This window comes from Macaca fascicularis, chromosome 5 (genome assembly GCF_037993035.2).
Source record: "Macaca fascicularis isolate 582-1 chromosome 5, T2T-MFA8v1.1".
Lineage (NCBI taxonomy): Eukaryota > Metazoa > Chordata > Mammalia > Primates > Cercopithecidae > Macaca > Macaca fascicularis.
The window spans coordinates 181,025,979-181,045,160 of record NC_088379.1 but is presented as its reverse complement, the minus strand read 5'-3'; the positions used below and the strand labels follow the sequence as shown (position 1 = coordinate 181,045,160).

The window sequence follows — 19,182 nt, the reverse complement described above, 5'->3', positions numbered from 1 at the left end:
TTTAGATATCTACCAGAGAATTAAAAATTACATTTTTTTAAAGGGTGGGCCCAGTGGCTCATGCCTGTAGTCCCAGCTACTACAGAGGCTGAGGTGGGAGGACTGCTTGAGCCTGGGAGGTCGAGGCTGCAGTGAGCTGTCATCATGACACTGCACTCCAGCCTAGGTGACAGAGCAAGACCCTGCCTCAAGAAAAAAAAAAAAAAGTCATCGAAAGTGGGTCACTATATTTCCCCTCTGTTAAGATTTAGCAACTGGAAAGCACTAGAAATAGGCACTTTTTTTTTATATCCCGTTGATATTTTCCATCTAATAGCTTGGATCAATACTGTAGCTAAGTCAAAACAGTTTAGTCCCATAATCTCTAGACGCAAAATTCCCTCTTTTATGAAAATTTAAAGGCTATCTGGTTATATTTGAAAGTCATTTTCCTATTCAACTTCTGAGTGACATGAAACTAAGTCCCTAAAACACAGCAACAATTCATATAGTACCCTGGGACACTGAAGAGAAGAGTGAGCAAGAGACTCAAAAAGAGGAAGGTGGGGAGTCCCAGGGGGCGGCTGTACAGTCTCTTCTCTGATACCTGCATGGAGGTGAGAAAAAGAGGCACCTAGAAAGGTGACAGCAGGAGGAAAGCCAGGGAGCCCTTGTTCTTCAGGAGTTGCTGTGAGGATCATTCCCTTAACACTGATGTCCTGATTCCCACTCCATTATTTTATTAAAATACTGAGTTGAAGGTCATCAGTGAACTTCTGGCCAGACTCAACTTACTTTCCTTTATCCTCATCCTTTTATTAGGTTGGTGAAAAAGTAACTGCGATTTTTGCCATTAAAAGCAATTGCAAAAACCGCAATTACTTTTACACCAACCTAATAGTTCTTAATCATTGGACCCTGCCTTGAACACTCAGTGTTTTTTAATGTACTAACTCTCAACTACCTTACTTGACTTTCTCTCTGTTGTTTTAGTGGAAACCACTCACCAACACATAGCTTTGAATAGTCCAACAGTATTAGCCCCTCTCTCTTTATTCCCACTTAGTAAGCGCACACAAAGTTCCGTCTTATTTAATCGTCGTAGCATGTATGCAGCTTACTGGAGCAATTGGGTTCCCGATCACATATAATTTTGTATGATCTCTTGTGTGTGTGTCGGGGGCGGGGGCAGTATGTGTGTGCGTCTGTGAATCTGTGTGACTGTCTCAGTCTCTGTATGTATGAGTCGTATTTGCTCAATCAGATTGTAAGTGCTTAAAAATAGAAAATTTTAGAGGCAACTTGAGCATGTATTTTATGTTCAAATAGTGCTGTTCTTTATAATGAACTTTTATAGGTCTCTAAAGCTCTCTGAGCCCAACTTTTCTCATCTTTAAAATGTGAATAATAATATCCACCCCTAAGATGAAATAAATTCATAAATAAATATATGCATGTAGCATCCAGTATACCCTCAATAAATGATTTTTCCTATGTTTTAACTTTTCTCACATCACCCATTCTAGTAATACAATGTTGAGTTCAGTTTCAACATTTTAGTTTGACTGATTCATCGAAGCTAACAAGATCAGGAAAGTTGTGACGTACTGAGCTAATCAACTAGATCTTGCTACCACAGTCTTTCAACGTGGTATATTATAAAAACATTTATCTCAGTAAGTCACCTCAATGACTAATCAATATTTTATTTTCCTGAGGAAATGAAAATGCCAGGAAAATAGATGCACAATACTTTTAATGTGGTTATGTGTCTTTTAAATATTAACAGATTTGTTCATAGTGTTATTTGGAAGGATTTATAATATGAAAAATACAGCATCTAATTTCCACTTGAAGAATTCATATGCTATGAGTTATTTTATTTGGGCTTAATTTTTATTAAGTAATTAACAGACTCAGAGATGGTAAAATTTGCTGAGGGAAAGTATACCAACAGAACATACAAATGGGAATCAAGTAATTCATAAAAACAAAGCCAGATGTCTTGACATAAAATCCTAAATATTATACTGTAGTTTTTTGTACTAGTAAAACTAGATGTATTTAAACTTAATGCACCGATGATTCCAGCCTTAGTGAAATGAAAATGTTGCTTAGCCCCAAAGAATCCAGGCTTCTGATTAGCTCATGCAAAGACAATTATTTGTAATAGCACTTACTGGTAGAGAGAAAGGACTGAAACCTTAGATGGGCACGAAGACGTGACTAAGGCGGGTTTTATTTCTGATCCTGAAGCATTGAAGGGGAAGTCTGCAGTGACTCAGAGCACTGTGATGGCCCAGCTGTCCACGGACATACCTCTCTAGTGTGGAGTCAGGCATCACCATGCCAGAGGGAGGACTCACCATAGAAGCATCAGCATGTATTGACTCAACTGACACAGTCTTACCGGTAGTGAAAGAGAGGAACATTTTGTTAATCTTCTATTTGAAGTTAATTTTCACTGATTTCGAAAGCACATATTGAAATGGCACACTGGGTCTAATTAGTGTCTGCCTAGCCAGTATTCTGCCTCTGAAAATGATACTAGGGGCTATTTTCATAAGAAGCTTGGTAATTTCTTTCTAATGTATAGATCTAATTATTATTATTATTTTTTCTGAGAGCCATTCATTCACTGGGGAAAGCAGCAGCCTGCTTTATTTGACATATTTATTTTACAGCCATTTCTCCTGTGTTGGAATGCATCAGGCAAATCTGTCCAATCAGTTAACATACTCAGCATAAAATGGATACACCAAGGGAGAGAAGCACACAACACTTACTAGTATGACCAGTCATAGGTACGCTCCTTATTCCAAGAACGGACACTTCTATTTTCTTACGGTTGTTATTTTTTGTTCTTTTGGAACTTCTCAAATGAATTAGGCAGCAAATACCACAATCAACAGGCCCCAAACCCGGTCATAGAAATATGTAACTAAATTCCCTGTAAGAAATGATATTTAGTATTTTGGCATATCATTTTTGGCTTAAATGCCAAAATATTGCTGTTCTATGTCATTTTCTTAATAATTTATTCTATTTCTCTTTTAAAATATGACTTGCCTAAGGATACCTATATACAGACGCATTTCATTAATGAATAAAACATATTGGGGTTAGCAAAGATTATAGCCCTAAAAAGTATATTGTTTTCCTTGGTTTTGGACAGTCTTGATGAAATGCATGTTTACCTGATAATCCTTCTGGATATGTCTTTTCTGACACCTCCCTCCCAGGATTACATGCTTCCTCTTTCTGCTCCCTTAATAACTGTTTTCACCTGCTTTATATTTACCTGATTTCTTTTCCGTTTCCTCTGCTAGACTCTGAGTTCCTTGTGGCAGGGACCATTCTACTTGTCTTTGTCTCTTCAAAATCTAGCAAAGTGTTTGACACATACCAAGTTCTTAAAAATTGTCCATTGGATGAAGGAACCGTGTTAAGTTATTAATCTGTGATGTTCCAGTGTCATGACTTGTAAGAAAAATGTTTATTTCTAAAACAGTAAAAACAAAATAATTGGTTAATCTGATGAGTGGTCATTAAGATACACGCCATGGACTGTTTACTGATTTAGCTCATGGTCTACAAATAGTACAGTGCCATTTTAAAGCCTTAAATGATAGACAACTTTACCTGATGTTATGAATATCATTTATATTAACAATGGGAACCCCATACACTGTCTTCAAATTGTTCTTGATAACTAAATATATCAAACGGAAAGGATATGCTTATATACTTCACTATCTGGATTTTGAAATTTGGAGCACAGAGGTGGAGTATCATTTTATATTGAGAATGGAAAGTCAGGAGACTTGCGACACGTGATGCAATTGCTTCCATGGAATATTTTCAGACCAATAGGAGTTTGCGAAGAACTTTTACGGACTGTATAAATATTTTGAGCTGTAGGCATCATTACCAGCTGATATTTTCTTTCCTCAGGGCCAGCTGTTCAGGAGCATCCCGGACGAGAGCCAGGCACATTTGAGACTTGGATCCAACTAAAGACAGCCCCAGATTCTTCTGCAGCAATGTCGGTGTTGGAAGAAAATCGGCCATTTGCTCAACAATTATCCAATGTCTACTTTACAATACTTTCGCTGTTCTGTTTTAAGCTTTTTGTGAAAATCAGCCTTGCCATCCTCAGTCATTTCTACATTGTGAAAGGCAACCGCAAGGAAGCGGCAAGGATAGCAGCTGAATTTTATGGAGTAACCCAAGGACAAGGTATGTTTGTGATAATCCTCTCTTGTTTCAAGTGGAGTTTAACTTTCATTTGATCCATAATTACATGTTTTCTTTTTAGACTGCTTCAAGGTAAATATGTTATAAACTTTTGTTAAGTGAAATACTTATAACTCACTTCATGGCTTTATAAAGAGGAAAATTACTTTTTTTATGTCAATGTTCGGGTTAAAATCAAGGTATCATTGCAAAAGAGATTAAGGGAGGCATACGATATATATAATAGGAATATATATATAATAGGAATATATATATATATATTCCTATGAAGAAACATTTTAAAACGTTAAACATTTTATTTGCCAAGTCATAGTATTAGAGATTAGTTTTAGAAGTAATTGATTGCACTTCAGTCATCCTCTAATGTGTACCTGGATTGTATAATTTTAAATCAAATCTTTAGTTATATGTAAAATAATTGTTATTAAAAAGAGGGGATTTCAAGATTTGGTTTCTCAGAACTTTAATAAGATAACCATTTGACTCTAAAGTAAAGCACACACAAAAAGAAGATTGATGGTATGTATTTTTCTGATGGAGTTGTTATTGCTCAGCTCAGTTTGTAAAAAATTGATTATAAAAGGATAGAAACATAATTAATAAATTTTATATGTGTGCAGCCAAGTGCATCCATGTTCTTTAGAAGAAATTGTGGTATGAAACCAAATGAGAAACAATATTACCCGTAGACTTCAAAAGGTTGTAAAACCATTTAGGTTCTATTGGATCGATACTCTAAAAAGTAAAAATGATTCATATGGCAGGCTTTAAAGTGCCATTTTTTAATTCTCTCAGTCTTCAGATTCATTTCTGATTTGAAAATCAATAGGCATGTATGAATATTTATAGCCCAAATACCTCCAAAACAACTTAAATTGTCAGAATTGAAATTTACTGTCTCACAATTTAAACATGTAAACTTGAAAGAAAAATCACTTAGAGTAGAAAGCTTGCCTTCTTAAAATCCATGTTCCTACATTTTTCAATGTGGGATGCGACTCATTTTAAAATCTAGGTTACTCTATTGTTACATGGAAAGTTGAGTGAGGGTGGAAAATCTTTTTTAGTGTATGAGGTAGATAATGAGTACATTTTTCCTGAGGAAGATTGCAATTTTGCAATATGAGGAATTGATGTTCTCATTCAAAATGAGGAAAATTTAAATGTTCATAAGAATCTCTTATAGGGAAGATAAAATCTCAAGTAAATAGGCAGTATTTAACCCTTTACCTACCACCTCTGCCTTAGAACAGAGAGAACTATATTTTATGTATTTATTTATTTTCCTGGAGACTGGGGCTCACATTGTTGCCCGGGCTGGAGTGTAGTGGCTCAATTCTCACTGTATCATTGAACTCCTAGGCTCAAGGGATCATCTAGCCTTAGCCTCGTAAGTAGCTAGGACACACAACCGTGCCTGGCTAATTTTATTCTTTGCAGAGAAAGAGTCTCAACATTGTCCACCTCAAGTGTGGTCTCAAACTCCTGGGCTCAAGCGATCCTCCTGCCTCAGACTCAGAAAACTCTGGAATTACAGGTGTGAGCCTCCGTGCCAGACCTGAACTGTATTGAAATGTGACATATACACTATGTGATTCATCTGTACTAAAAAATTTAGTTGGCAAGGGGAATATTTGTATACAAAACAGCAAACATAGAAAATTAAATTTTAAAACAAAAGCCATATTTGCAGATATATGAGTAAACAGCTTACATGATCGTAAGGTGGTAAAATTTACCCTCACGGGCAGCCTGTCGCACATTACTTCATGATCAGATCTTGTCTATGTGTTATGAGAATTGCTTTACATTGACACATGAAATATTGCCTAAACAGAAGAAACTTTTTTGTGGTTGAAAAGGGTTTTAGAGGGGGCCATGGAAGCTCCTTTTTGTACATGTTTTCAAATAAAAAGAAACATCCCCTCATTAGACAGATCTTAGTGTACTTACACTGGGAAATCATGGGAGTATATGCACTGGTTTCCACGTTCCCATATACTTTTAGGATTCTATTTTAAAATAAATTAGAACTCTAGGATTTTTTGTCTCAAGAAGGAAAGAAGAAAGGAAATCGATATCAATTAATAGGAGACACTTTTCCTGGAAATATAAAATGGAAGCAAAGTTTTTAAAATTTTGTTTTGTGTTATTTTTAATATTAGAACTATTTAACAAAAATTTCCCCTCTAATATCATTCATTAATCTGTATATGAAACAATACAGTATAGTATTATAATTTTTATTCAATGTAAGCATAATTTGTTTCCAATTTTATTTTAACATTAAGAGAACAAATCAGGTACCTTATAAAACTCTTTCTTAATCTTCTACTTCTAAGCATTCATTCTTGCTTGCCCAGGAAAATTATTACTTTCTCCATTTTAACATAGTTTTTTTGTTATTTACTATAAGTAAATTATTTTTAAGTTCTGTTTGTGTCTTTATAGGTCACTAATTAGGCTTAATTATCTGTGTTTAATCCAGCAATTTCCTCCTTCCCAGGAGAGATTATCACCTTCATTCCCCTTTGAATTGGGTTTCTCATTCCTACTTTCAAGGCTTAGCCAGACTGCTCCCCAACATTTCTGATGTGGAGTTGCCAAATTCCATGAAATAAGAGATGGTGTGTATATTTTCATGTCTTTCATAATCACAGAAGACCCTGTTGACAACATTCTGGATGCCCTCCCCATGAGCAGTAGTACTTTGGTGAGAAATAAAAGGAACTGTTAACTTTCTTAGATATTATTGCCAATCAGCTGATTGTATTAGACAAATATCTGGGGTTTTTTTTTTTGTTTGTTTTTTAAAAGCTCTTTCCTATCAGGCTTGAGACCAAGGTATGATTACCTATGAGAATGCTGAAAAGCTAAATGGTATCTAAAATAGCTTAAGATATTTCCTTCTTGATCCTTTTGCTATTTCGTTAAACTTTACAAATCTATCTTTTCATCTATAAAGGCTTTTATCATCCTCATCATCATATTGCAGGGGTCTATTCTTTGCTTTGCTTTTTTGTATAACTACCTCCTGTATCGTCCTTGCTGCTAAGTGTTCTGATTACAGTCTTTGTATATCAGAGGCCTAGTCTATTCCTAAAGCTAACTCTAGACTTTGAAACTGACAGGGAGACTACCAGGCTTTGAAGGCTATATTGTAATATTAAACAGTGTACAGAGAGAATGAGGATGTGGAGAAATGCATTAATTTGGTGAAATCATACCAAAGGCCTAGAAGAAGCCATTAACTACTTGACTCCCAAAGATACTTCAAGAGGCATCTCTTCTCTTCTGTTAAGGGCACTACTTTTCAAGTTCTGTGTTAGACTCTGAAGAAGTTTAGCAGTTTTTGCTACAAATGGACAGGACAAGTTCTAAGCATTGATTTTTTTGAGCACCCTTGATAGCAAGACACTGAGGATACAGTATACATAAAAGGCAAAATGTATTGTTCTCATCCTTAAGTTTATATTCTAATTGAGGAGATAGGATATCTACAGATAATAGTCACTTTCCAAAATACTCACTGCCAAATGACTTTAAAGAATGAATGGGTCATTTTCCAATTGTACTTTCAGAGATATCTTCAAAGAGGAGGCAGATCTTGAGGTGACTCCAGGAATGAGCGAGGCGTGGATTTATGGGTGCACATGGACTGTTGGGAGTCAGTAGATTTGGCTGGAGTGGAGAGTTCATGCAGTAGAAAAGTAATAATAAGTTGGGCCCAGATGTAAAGGAAGTTGAATGCCATGCTAAACAATTCAGACTTAACTTTGAAGGCAGCAGGCATCATTGAAAGTTTTTCATATGAAAGAAGGTGGGAAAATAAAAAAGGGTATGTATTAAACCATAATTTAAAGTATATCTCTATAGTAATATTCTCTGGAGTTGGATGAGACAGATTTGAAATAAGTTGACCGGTTAGGACCTTGCCGTGTGGAGATGAGGACCTAGACCAGTTTGGTAATGGTGGTATGGACAGAAAACAAAGAATAACAACAAAAAATAAACAAAGAAAAAGAAAAGAAGAAAGAAAGAATCTGATGGTACCTGTAAATAGCATTCAAATAGCCTTTAAATTGGCAGAAAGAGCAAATGTTACCTTAGAGTAACATTTTAACATATTATTTTTTTCATTTTAACATAGCTTTTTCTCCCAGAGTTAGATACTAACATGTCAATCAGAAGATTGATTAGCCGCACAGGTCAAGTCTGCAGCCTCCAGCCAAGGCCACCCCTTGAAAGTGAACCCTTAGAGCTTGCTGAGTCTGGTAGGTTACATACCTATCCCTACTGGGAAATATCAATGTAAATCAGGAAGTAACAGAATTATAATCTGATTTCTAGTCTTGCATTTGATTTATTTAATGTATTCTTTTCGTTCCAAATTATATTTTTAAGCACCAAGCCTTCTGATTATGACTTGGCTCCAATCTCAATCTGCCCACAGAAAGAAAATGTGCCAACTTGCCCTCAGGACTGTTTTAGTCCATCTGGCATTTGTAGGTCTTGTTGCAAATTAATACATTTGCATCTTGATATCAATCAACAGTACTTTGTGTTTGTGGAGTTGTAAGTCCATTTCTGAGACATACATTTGCTCCAGACTTGCTGACAGATTTCTGAGCCTGCAAGGTAATGGACCAAATTTTGGATTGTGGAAAATTCCTCAAGATAACGTGTCTCTGAGGCTGCTTGAGAAACAATCTGGTGACACCCAAGCTCTTCAGGTGCTCCTTTCACGGTTGAGATTTTATGTAGAATACACAACACATGTAAAATCATCGTATGGAATATTTATGCTTGTGATTTCATAAGTTTTATTTTAGGGTTGCCATTAATCATGAATTTTTTTTTGTTGAGTCTGTGGTAGACACTTGGAAATAGGACATAGTATAAATGTGTGACCTTAAGCTGAATGGCAGGTGAACTTAGCATTTTGGAGAATAGCATAACCTGGATAGGAAAAGCAGCTAGAATTTGATGTAATATCTTTTTTTCTCCATAAATAAACTCCATCCTAGGTTTAAAACCAACTTTAGGAATTTAGCTTTACAGCCAGTGCTAGCAATAGAAGCAGTAGTATTCTTTATACCTGTTTCTGAGGAGCAACTTATTTCATGTGACTTTTGGTGCTGCTGGTTACCTGTGCACGAGATTAGTTATCTTAGGGACATTCTGAGAATTACAGCAAAGAATCTGTAGTGAATCTGTAGGATGACTTATTAATAATATCTTTATTATATAAAGGTAAATATTATCAATATGTGGAAGTTTTTGGACACATTTTCTATACGTAGGTGGAACAACTCCAGAGAATAATAACTGGAATTGATAGAACTGTTCTTGTATGACAAAATACATGGCATTATACTCAAAAGTGCTACTACTTTTTTTTTTCAAAGAGGTTCTAATTTTGTCCAAGCGCTACTTTTTCAGAAATGCCTGAACACTTTTGTGGAAGAAACCACTATAATCCTGCAAATTAAAAATGAAATCTGGGAACAAAGTTCCAAGTTTAGAAAAGACTTTGTCAAATTTTAACGTATTAATGCTTTTCCTCTCCTTCTGTTCCTTATTCATTTTGTGTTGCTATAAAGGAATAGCTGAGGCTGGGGAAAGAAAACAGGTTTATTTAGCTAATGATTCTGGTGGCTGCTGAGGTCCTCAGGCTGTTTCCACTCATAACTAAAGGGAAGGGGAGCCAACATGTGCAGAGATCACATGGTAAGAGAGGACTCAAGAGAGAGAATGGGGGCAGGTGTGTGTGCTTTTCAACAACCAGAACTCTCAGAAACTAATAGAGTGAGAACTCACTCAGCACCAAGGGAGGGAGGGCAAGCATTAATGTATCCATGAGGGATCCATCCCCATAACCCAAACATCTTCCATTAGACTGTACACCTCCAACATTGAGGATCAAATTTTCACATGAGGTTTGGAGGGGACAAATATCCAAACCATAGCACTTAATAACTTTATATTTGGAGAAATGCATACATTTTTTAAATAAAAAAAATTGACATTGGTGGTGATAGTTTAGGAGGGATCAGTTTTCCTAGGAATATTCTTATATCTTTCGTTCATCTCTTCCTTCCTTTAATCATTCAATTACTTGCACATTTATTACTTACAACATAATGTACTTGCCCAACACTTATTTATGTATCTACCAGGTCAAAAGGCATTGTGCTAGACACTAAGGATGAACTACAGAAACTAACCACTGTCTTTCCCAACAGTGTACACAGTCTAGTGGAAGAAAGATGGATAAGCAAGTAATTTAAAAACATGGAAAATGCTATTTTACAAGATTAAAGAAGGTGCTATGGGAAGGTGCTATACAGAGAAATGTATGTAGAGCTAAGAATAGTTCTGCCTAGGATATGCCAGTTACACAGAAGCTGTACTAACAATATACACATTCTCTCACACAACTAAGCATGCATCCTTATTCTCAATGCTCAAAAGCTTCCCAGTTCCCCACTTTCACTTCCTACCAACTTTTTCACTTCTCAGTTTGCTATTTCGGACTAATGTATCTCTTACCTAAAGCTTTATCTTAGACTCAGAGTTTTGTTGTTAAAAGAATTTACTTTTAGGAAGGACACAAGTATGCCTTGTGAAAAATGAAAAGTATTTTGATGAAAAAATTTCAAAATGGATTTTGTATACTTTGACAGGGGACGTTGATATTGTCAACGTTTTAAAATTTTTTACATAGTCAGGATAGTAAAGGAATGAAAACTAGGTCTTAACTTTCTGCTTCTTAATTTACTACCTCTTTTAGAAGACAGTGAATTATTAAAATAAGCTATTTTTTCTTATTCATTGCCATAACTGCTATAGCTTTGAATGTAGCTTCGTTGAATAAATACTGGGATATCTACTCTCTTCCTAGCACAATATTGTGTACTGCATGCACATATACCAATATATCTATAATATATATAGTATTTAATACCTATAATACATAACTAATACATAATAAATATAAATGCATACTATAACATGTATATAATTTCTATATTATATATGTGCATATGTTTACCATGTGTGATATATGAGTAAAAGCGGAAGACTTGGATGAGTGGAGTCAAACACTGCAGAAGTAAGACAACCAAAACAGCAAGCAGGTAGAAAACCATATGGTGCTAAAAGGAAAACAGTCAAGTTTTGCAATGGATGTTCTCCTCTAAGTCAGAAAGGGAAGAGATTGAGGTCATCTGAGACTGTAAGGCATTTCATAAATAAAGCAGAGCTTAAGGCAGAAATCCAAAGGCAGAACATATTTGGTTATGTAGATGTGGAGATGAAACCAAGCTAAATATAAAGAAAAAAAGAGGAAAAGTTTAGAATGTGGAGCCAAACAAGCCTGTTTCATCTGGAGCAAAGGTGGAAGTATAAATGTGAGGGATGAAGAAATATAAGTTGAGTGGTTGATGCTAATGGGAAAAATAAACACACATCTCGAATCATACATCTAAAAGTCAGAAGTTCTTTTAGGAACTTTCTGATGCCTTACAGGATTCAGCATATGAAAAAGGGTTGCTAGCTAATGATGGCAATAATTATCACCATACATATTTTACAAAATACTCGGTATAATGATTTAATATGTCATTGTGTGTGTTTCATGAAGTACATCGCAGAGAAGATGGAGTACCTCCGCAACACTGACTCAGCCCTGCACATCCTCAGAGTGGCTCCATGGTAATTCTGTGGATTTGGGCAACAATTTTAGCAATTAAGCCCATTTTCTAAACTGCAGAGGAGAGAAGAACAATTATCCCCAGTGACAGATAAACCATGTCATTAAAAGCAGGTAAAGTATTTGGAACACCTCTTCCTCCAAAGCCACCCTCAAATAATTTTTAAAAAATCAAAAGAAAGCAAGCATTTGCTTACGAGTGATGTAGGACTTTTCTCATTTCTGGCCGGCTCAGTGGCTCACGCCTGTAATCCCAGCACTTTGGGAGGCTGAGGTGGGTAGATCGCGAGGTCAGGAGATCGAGACCATCCTGGCCAACAAGGTGAAACCCCGTCTCTACTAAAAATACAAGAATTAGCTGGGCGTTGCGGCACGTGCCTGTAATCCCAGCTGAGGCAGGAGAATTGCTTGAACCTGGGAGGCGGAGGTTGCAGTAAGCCAAGATTGCACCACTGAACTGTAGCCTGGCAACAGAGCTAGACTCCATCTCAAAAACAAACAAACAAACAGCAACAACAACAACAACAAAACAACAACAACAAAGCAAAGCATTATCAGCGGCATAGGGAACAAGTCATTTATTCTTTCCAGCCATCCCTCAGCAATGCTACAAAGCAGACCTTTGGCTTTTTAGACTGGAATTGCCCAAAGAATATCATGGCAGGGAGGGAGAGGCTTAAGGAGTTTCATAAATTGTTAAATTAATACTGAAAGAATCTTCCAGGTGGTCTGTGATTAAACAAGTCCACTCTGTGAAATTTAGGTTAAAGATGAACATATATTAGATGATTTTTTTCTCAATCCTCATCCTACAGTTCCTCATTGGTTACTATGGAAAAGGATTGAAAAAATCTGCCTTATATATTTAAGATAGATTAATATCCCATATTTAAGGTAGATTTAAGATTTTTCTAGAAGGCCCTCGGGGGCTGAGAAGCTAGGGTGGTGTGAGGGGACAAGGTCCCCATGGGTCCCCTTCCCCCTTTTGAACAGTACAACTCGGCTTTCATAAATCTTCATAAGTTGGGCTTTAAAACAGTAATAATCTTTTTCTGCAAAGAAAGGGATAAAATAATTTTTAAAACTAGACTGTCCCAGTTTATGGAAAATATTATTTGTTACACATATCTTTACAGAAGCTAACCATCTGATAATATGAGTCATAACTGAGTCTCCTTTCCAAATTCTTTCCTAGGGATTAGATGAGCAGCAAACATTTGGGGCCTGTCAGGCATGTACATAACTATGTGAAACGGCAGGAAGGCATCCTCTCTCTATCAGGACGGCTAAAATTTCCATGCCACCAGTACCCACTGAGTAAAATAGAAACCTTCAGAAATACATATACTCTTTCCAGAAGGCTTAGAGTCTTAAACTATGGGTAGAGTACAAACAAACTGAAATTTAACACCAAAATGCCATTCGTGTTTTTAAATAGAAGCGCTGGCTCACCTCAACTGTCAAGTGTGCAGCGTGATTTAAGTGAAAGCTGACAATGATAAAATTTAAGTTAAGGCCCATCCGTTGGAAATCTGCTCTTCACCGTCATAACACCGCAAAGTCCCTTGTTAGTGAATTGAATCAGGTGAGGCTGCCAAAGTGAGAAAGGAAGCAATCCTTCTTCTAAAGCAGTCTCAAGACTTCTTCTAAAGCAGACTCAACGCACTAGTCATTATTAGAACTGTTAAATAATGACATTGGAAACAGCGGTGACTTTGGTAGTGACTCAACCCCTCAGTAGCAACCAAATACATCTTTGTTTAGCCACTGAGGAGATTTATGTGCACTTATGTTTTCCAAATTCTACTTCATTCACTAGAGAAATGGTGTTTCCATCATTCATCAAGTAAAAGTAATAGTTCATTTTTAGAATGAAATGATGCACCTAATGAATTCTTGAATTTGGAAGTTTTGTGTCTCACTTCCATCTTGACCAGTCAACTAGAATCATGCATTTGGAAAAGGAAAAAGTGCTAATTCTTTAGAGCTCAAATATGCAGGTCGCAGATCTGTTGCATCCAGGAAAGGATAAATACTTCATTTTAACTCCAAGAACTAAAAGAAAAGGAGTAAAATGAAAACGTAAGCATCTCTCTCCTTCTCTCTCTCCCACCCACCACAGTAATGATGAAAATGCTCAAGTAGAATCTAGTATAGGAGCTAAGTTTTCTGGGTACTTACCATTACTCAAATAAACCAACAAAACAAGACTGGCTCTGGCTGGAGAAAAAAAAAAAAAACCTTTACTGAACATTAAGTCCCAAAGTAATAGTTGCCTATCTAATTGGTGTGACATTCCAAGAATGTGAAAAGAAATCTGTTTAAGTAAGCTTAGTATTTGGAGTCTACTGAAACTGATGATAGTATTTTTTTGAAAAAGCATTTTTATTTGTATTTATGAAACTTAATTGAATTCAGTGATTGAGATTTTGTAGGTTTAAAGCTCCATTTTAGAAAGCATATACAAAATGACTACAAACCTGGTTCTATAGCATTATAATGAATATTCTATTACTTTTGAAAGACAATGTTTTTAAGTAGAAGAAAAAAAGCTATGTACTTTATAATTAACCTAAGGGTCGTGAGACAAACCTGTGATTTTTGCCAAGTACTTGACTAGAGACTGAATTTTAATGGGCTACAAGAAAGGTAGATCAGTCAAAACTGCTTTTATTATGAAGAAGAAAATTTCAATTTACTAGACGAAAGTCACTTGGTCCTTGAAATAACTCTCAATGGCATGCAGGAAAAACACTGCCTTGGATATTGAAGGAAGTCAGCAAATCGTTGTAGAATGAATAAAAGACCTTAAAAAAAGAGAAAATGGAGGTTAAAAATCCGTTGCATACTGCACAATGTTTGACCCAGACATAAATTGTTCTGTCGTGTTTGTAGCATTTTTCTAGCTGTGTGATCTCAAGAAAGTCACTTAACATCTATAGATCTCAGTTTAATGGAGGTATTGATACTACTTGAGGGGATTAGCAGAAATCTTATATGAGATATAATTTATTACCTTAATCACTTACCACAGTGTCTGGTGTAAAGTCAACACTCTATAGATGTTAGCTTTCTATATCATACTTTTTTAAAAAATTCAAAAACAGGCTAGAATTGCCCACAGTTTAGTAACACAGGAAAGCATCAATAGGAAAATACAGTAACATTCTAATAAATTAACTGTGTTTGCCAAACAGTTGCTATAAGCACATACTATAATACCATGACCTTTCTACTAAGCAGGTGCTCTACCCCAGAATCATATTAGCTCTTTAGGTAGATCGTTTCAGAGGTCAGCTTTATTTGTCTGCCAATATCACAATTCATTGAAGTTCTGAAGAGCTTAGTTAGTTGTCATTTTTTTCGGGTAGTAACTGGAGTAAACAGAATTCCAACCCAGATTCCCCCTCCACGCCATGGTCTTTCTCACTGAATAATCACAGGGTGAGTGGCAAAATCAAAGCCTCGTGTGTGTGAGGTCTCTGTGCCATCCATGCACCTTGTCGACTGGCCCTTTCTATACAAAAGGAAAGGTATTGTAGAACTATAACTATTTTAAAAGATAAAAATACAAAGCTTGCCCAAAATAAGCCATTTATTTTATGCCTTTAAGACTCAAGGTATGTTTTTTGCAGATGCTCCCTCTGATACAAAGGAAAGTAAGACATTCTGAGCCGTTCCATAGGATTGGAGCAAAGTAATGCAGAGTTTGGCTAGTGTGACCAGGAGCCAGGCAGAATGTTAAGGTTAGGGAGGCTCGCTCAGAGTTGGAAGTTTTAAAATTACTTGCAGAAATTTCTTCTACAATCTTATTCTGTTGAGAAGGCTAGTTCAGAGTTGGGAGTTTTAAAATTACTTGCAGAAATTTCTTCTACAGTCTTATTCTGTCCAAGAAACTTTTCTTGACAGAAATTCTTCAAACAGAAATGTTTTCCTGGGCGCATTTGGTCAAATACCTAGTCATGGCTGTCCTGTGGGAAAGCCTGGGTTGCTCTGAAAGAATTCTGTGATGAGTTACATAACAGCATGTAGCAATGGCAAGTCTTGGCAAATTCTTGGCTCTCCCTTATAGTCAGTGCCGTAGAAAGAGTCAAAGCTGCTTCATTAACCTCCAGCACACAACAAAGCACCAGATAGTAATGTCCTCTGCCAAACCATCCTTCTTAAAAGCCTCTTGTCCTTTTATTTTCTTTTCTCATAATCCCTGGCAACTGAAAGGGAAAGACAAAATCTAATGACAACATTCACAACAAAGAACTGAGTCAGCTAGTTCAGGGATTTTCCTGTCTTCCTTTATTTTCTCTGCTGCTTTCTGCTAGCTGGTCTCTTCAGGAAGTAACCAAAACATAGTTTTTCTTTTCTCTTTTTTCTTTTTCTTTTTTTCTTGGAGTGCAGTGGTGCGATCGTGGCTCACTGCAACCTCTGCCTCAGCCTCAAGCAGTCCTCCCACCTCAGCGCCCCATGTAGCTGGGACTACAAGTGCAAGCAACCATGCCCAGCTAATTTTTGTAGTTTTTGTAGAAACGGGTTTCACCATGTTGCCCAGGCTGGTCTCAGACTCCCGAGGTCAAGCCTATCAACTGCTTTGGCCTCCCAAGTGCTAGGATTACAGGCATGAGCCACCACGCCTGGCAAAACATAGTTTTCCGTGTCATATCTTACAGAAAGTATTTTTCCTTATGAGAAAAAAGAAAAACAAACCATTTAAAAATAAGCAGAGTATATTTGGAAATAAAGATGTGGAATTATCTCATAGAGTCATTGAAAGACCTCAAACTTGAACTCGTATTTTCAATTATCTGGAGCCTTATGCACAGGTTTACAAAGTATCCATCCTAGAACTGAGGCTTCCAGGAACACTTGTCCCTTTACCAGGCCATTGCAAAGTCTGTCTGAAGGTGGCTAAGCCTCCAGTGAGAAAATAATAAAATGCAAATAATGATTTTTGTATTCTCTCTTCACTATGAGACCATTATACCATAAATGTTAACAATCGGGAACAAAATTATAATCAAAACAGTAGGAAAATTAATACTCTTAGGTGCAAGATCTGAGATGCTAGCTTTCTCCTATGTGATGTATGGGCAGGTGTGAATCTCAGCCTCAAGTCAGAAATGAGGTTTTACTACTCAACGCTTGGCAGGAATATGATGAAGGACAAAGAACTCTCTCAAAATGGAATATCTTATGGTGAACTGCAAACTTGAGAGTAATGTTTTTGAGTAACACAGCCATATACGGCAGCCCCTAGAATGTTTAGGACATAGCTCAGTCTTGCTAGTCTCTAAGAGACTCTTAAGGAATAATGTTAATAATACAATAATGACCTTTTGTTCTCTGAGATTATAGAAATCCAGTTCTGCTTGATAATACCAGAATAGTAGTGTTCTAACAGAATTGCTATTTTTCTTTCTTTTTGAAAATAATTTCAACCTTTATTTTAGATTCAGCGGATACAGGTTTGTTACCTGGGTATGTTGTATGATGCCGAGGTTTGGGTTACAATTGATCTCATCACCCAGGTACTGAACATAATACCCAGTAGTCAGTTTTTCAAGCCATACCCCCATCTCTGTCTCCCTCTCTAGTAGTCCCCAATGTCTATTGCTGCCATCTTTATGTCCATGAGAACACATTGTTTAGCTCCAACTTATAAGTGACAACATGCAGCATTTAGTTTTCTGTTCCTGCATTAAGTTGCTTAGGATAATGGCCTCCTGCTGCATCCATGTTGCTGCAAAGGACATGATTTTGTTCTTTTTTATGGCTGTGTAGTATTCCATGATGTGTATGTACCATATACTCTTTATCCAATCCACTGTTGATGGGCATCTAGGTTTAATCCACATATTTACTTTTGTGAATAGGTCTGTGATGAATATACTAAGTGCATGTGCCTTTTTGTTAGAACAATTTCTTTTAGGTATATACCCAGTAATGGGATTGCTAGATTGAATGGTAGTTCAACTCTTAGTTCTTTGAGAAATCTCCAAACTGCTTTCCACAGCAGCTGAATTAATTCACATTTCTACCAACGTTGTATGACCATTCTCATTTCTCCACAGTTTCCCCAGCATCTGTTGTTTTTTGACTTTTAAATAACAACTCTTCTGACCAATGTGAGATGGTATCTCATTGTGGTTTTTTGTTTTTGTTTTTGTTTTTTGTTTGTTTGTTTGTTTGTTTTGAGATGGAGTCTTGCTCTGTCACCCAAGCTGGAGTGCAGTGGCGCGATCTTGGCTCACTGCAACCTCCACCTCCTGGGTTCAGGTGATTCTCCTGCCTCAGCCTCCTGAGTAGCTGGGATTACAGATGCGTGCCATCACACCAGGCTAATTTTTGTATTTTTAGTAGAGATGGGGTTTCACCATGTTGGTCAGGCTGATCTCAAACGCCTGACCTTTTGACCCACCCGCCTCAGTCTCCCAAAGTGCTGGGATTACAGACATGAGCCACCGCACCTGGCCCTCATTGTGGTTTTGATTTGCATTTCTCTGATGATTAGTGATGTGGAGCATTTTTTCATATATTTGTTGGCCACTTGTATGTCTTCTTTTGAGAAGTGTCTGTTCATGTCTTTAGCCCATTTTCTAATGGGGTTATTTGTTTTTTTCTTGTTGAATTAAGTTCCTTATAGATTCTGGACATTAGACCTTTTTGTTAGATGCAAAGTTTGTGAATATCTTCTTCCATTCTGTAGGTCACTTGTTTACTCTGTTAATAGTTTCTTCTGCTGTGCAAAACTTTAGTTCCATTTGTCTTTTTTTTTTTTTGCAAATGCTTTTGAGGGCTTAGTCATAAATTCTTTCACAAGACTGATGTCCAGAATGGTGTTTCCTAGGTTTTATTCTAGGATTCTTATAGTTTGAGGATCTACATTTAAATCTTTAATCTATTTTGAATTAATTTTTGTATATGGTGTAAGGAAGGGGTCCAGTTTCATTTTTCTGCATATAGCTAGATAGCTATTCCAGAACCATTTATTGAATAGGGAGTCCTTTCCCCATTGTTATTTTTGTCAACTTTGTTGACGATCAGAGGGCCGTAGGTCTGCAGCATTATTTCTGCACTCTCTATTCTGTTCCATTGGTCTATGTATTTGTTTTTGCACCACTACCATGCTGTTTCAGTTACTGTAGTCTTAGAGTATAGTTTGAATTCTGGTAATGTGATGCCTCTGGCTTTGTTCTTTTTGCTTAGGATTGCTGTGGCTATTCAGGCTCTTTTTTGGT

General features: G+C 36.6%; 1 protein-coding gene across 1 annotated transcript in view; it reads left to right on the top strand.

Annotated features, from left to right (window-relative positions):
- Window positions 1-3,908: 3,908 nt before the first annotated feature.
- ASB5 (ankyrin repeat and SOCS box containing 5) overlaps window positions 3,909-19,182 on the top strand; it is a 59,801-nt gene continuing 44,527 nt past the window's right edge. Inside the window, exon 1 of the mRNA XM_045393079.2 lies at window positions 3,909-4,218. Within this exon, the coding sequence (XP_045249014.1) occupies window positions 4,023-4,218 (196 nt within the window). The 5' untranslated portion in view covers window positions 3,909-4,022. The remainder of the gene's footprint in view (window positions 4,219-19,182) is intronic.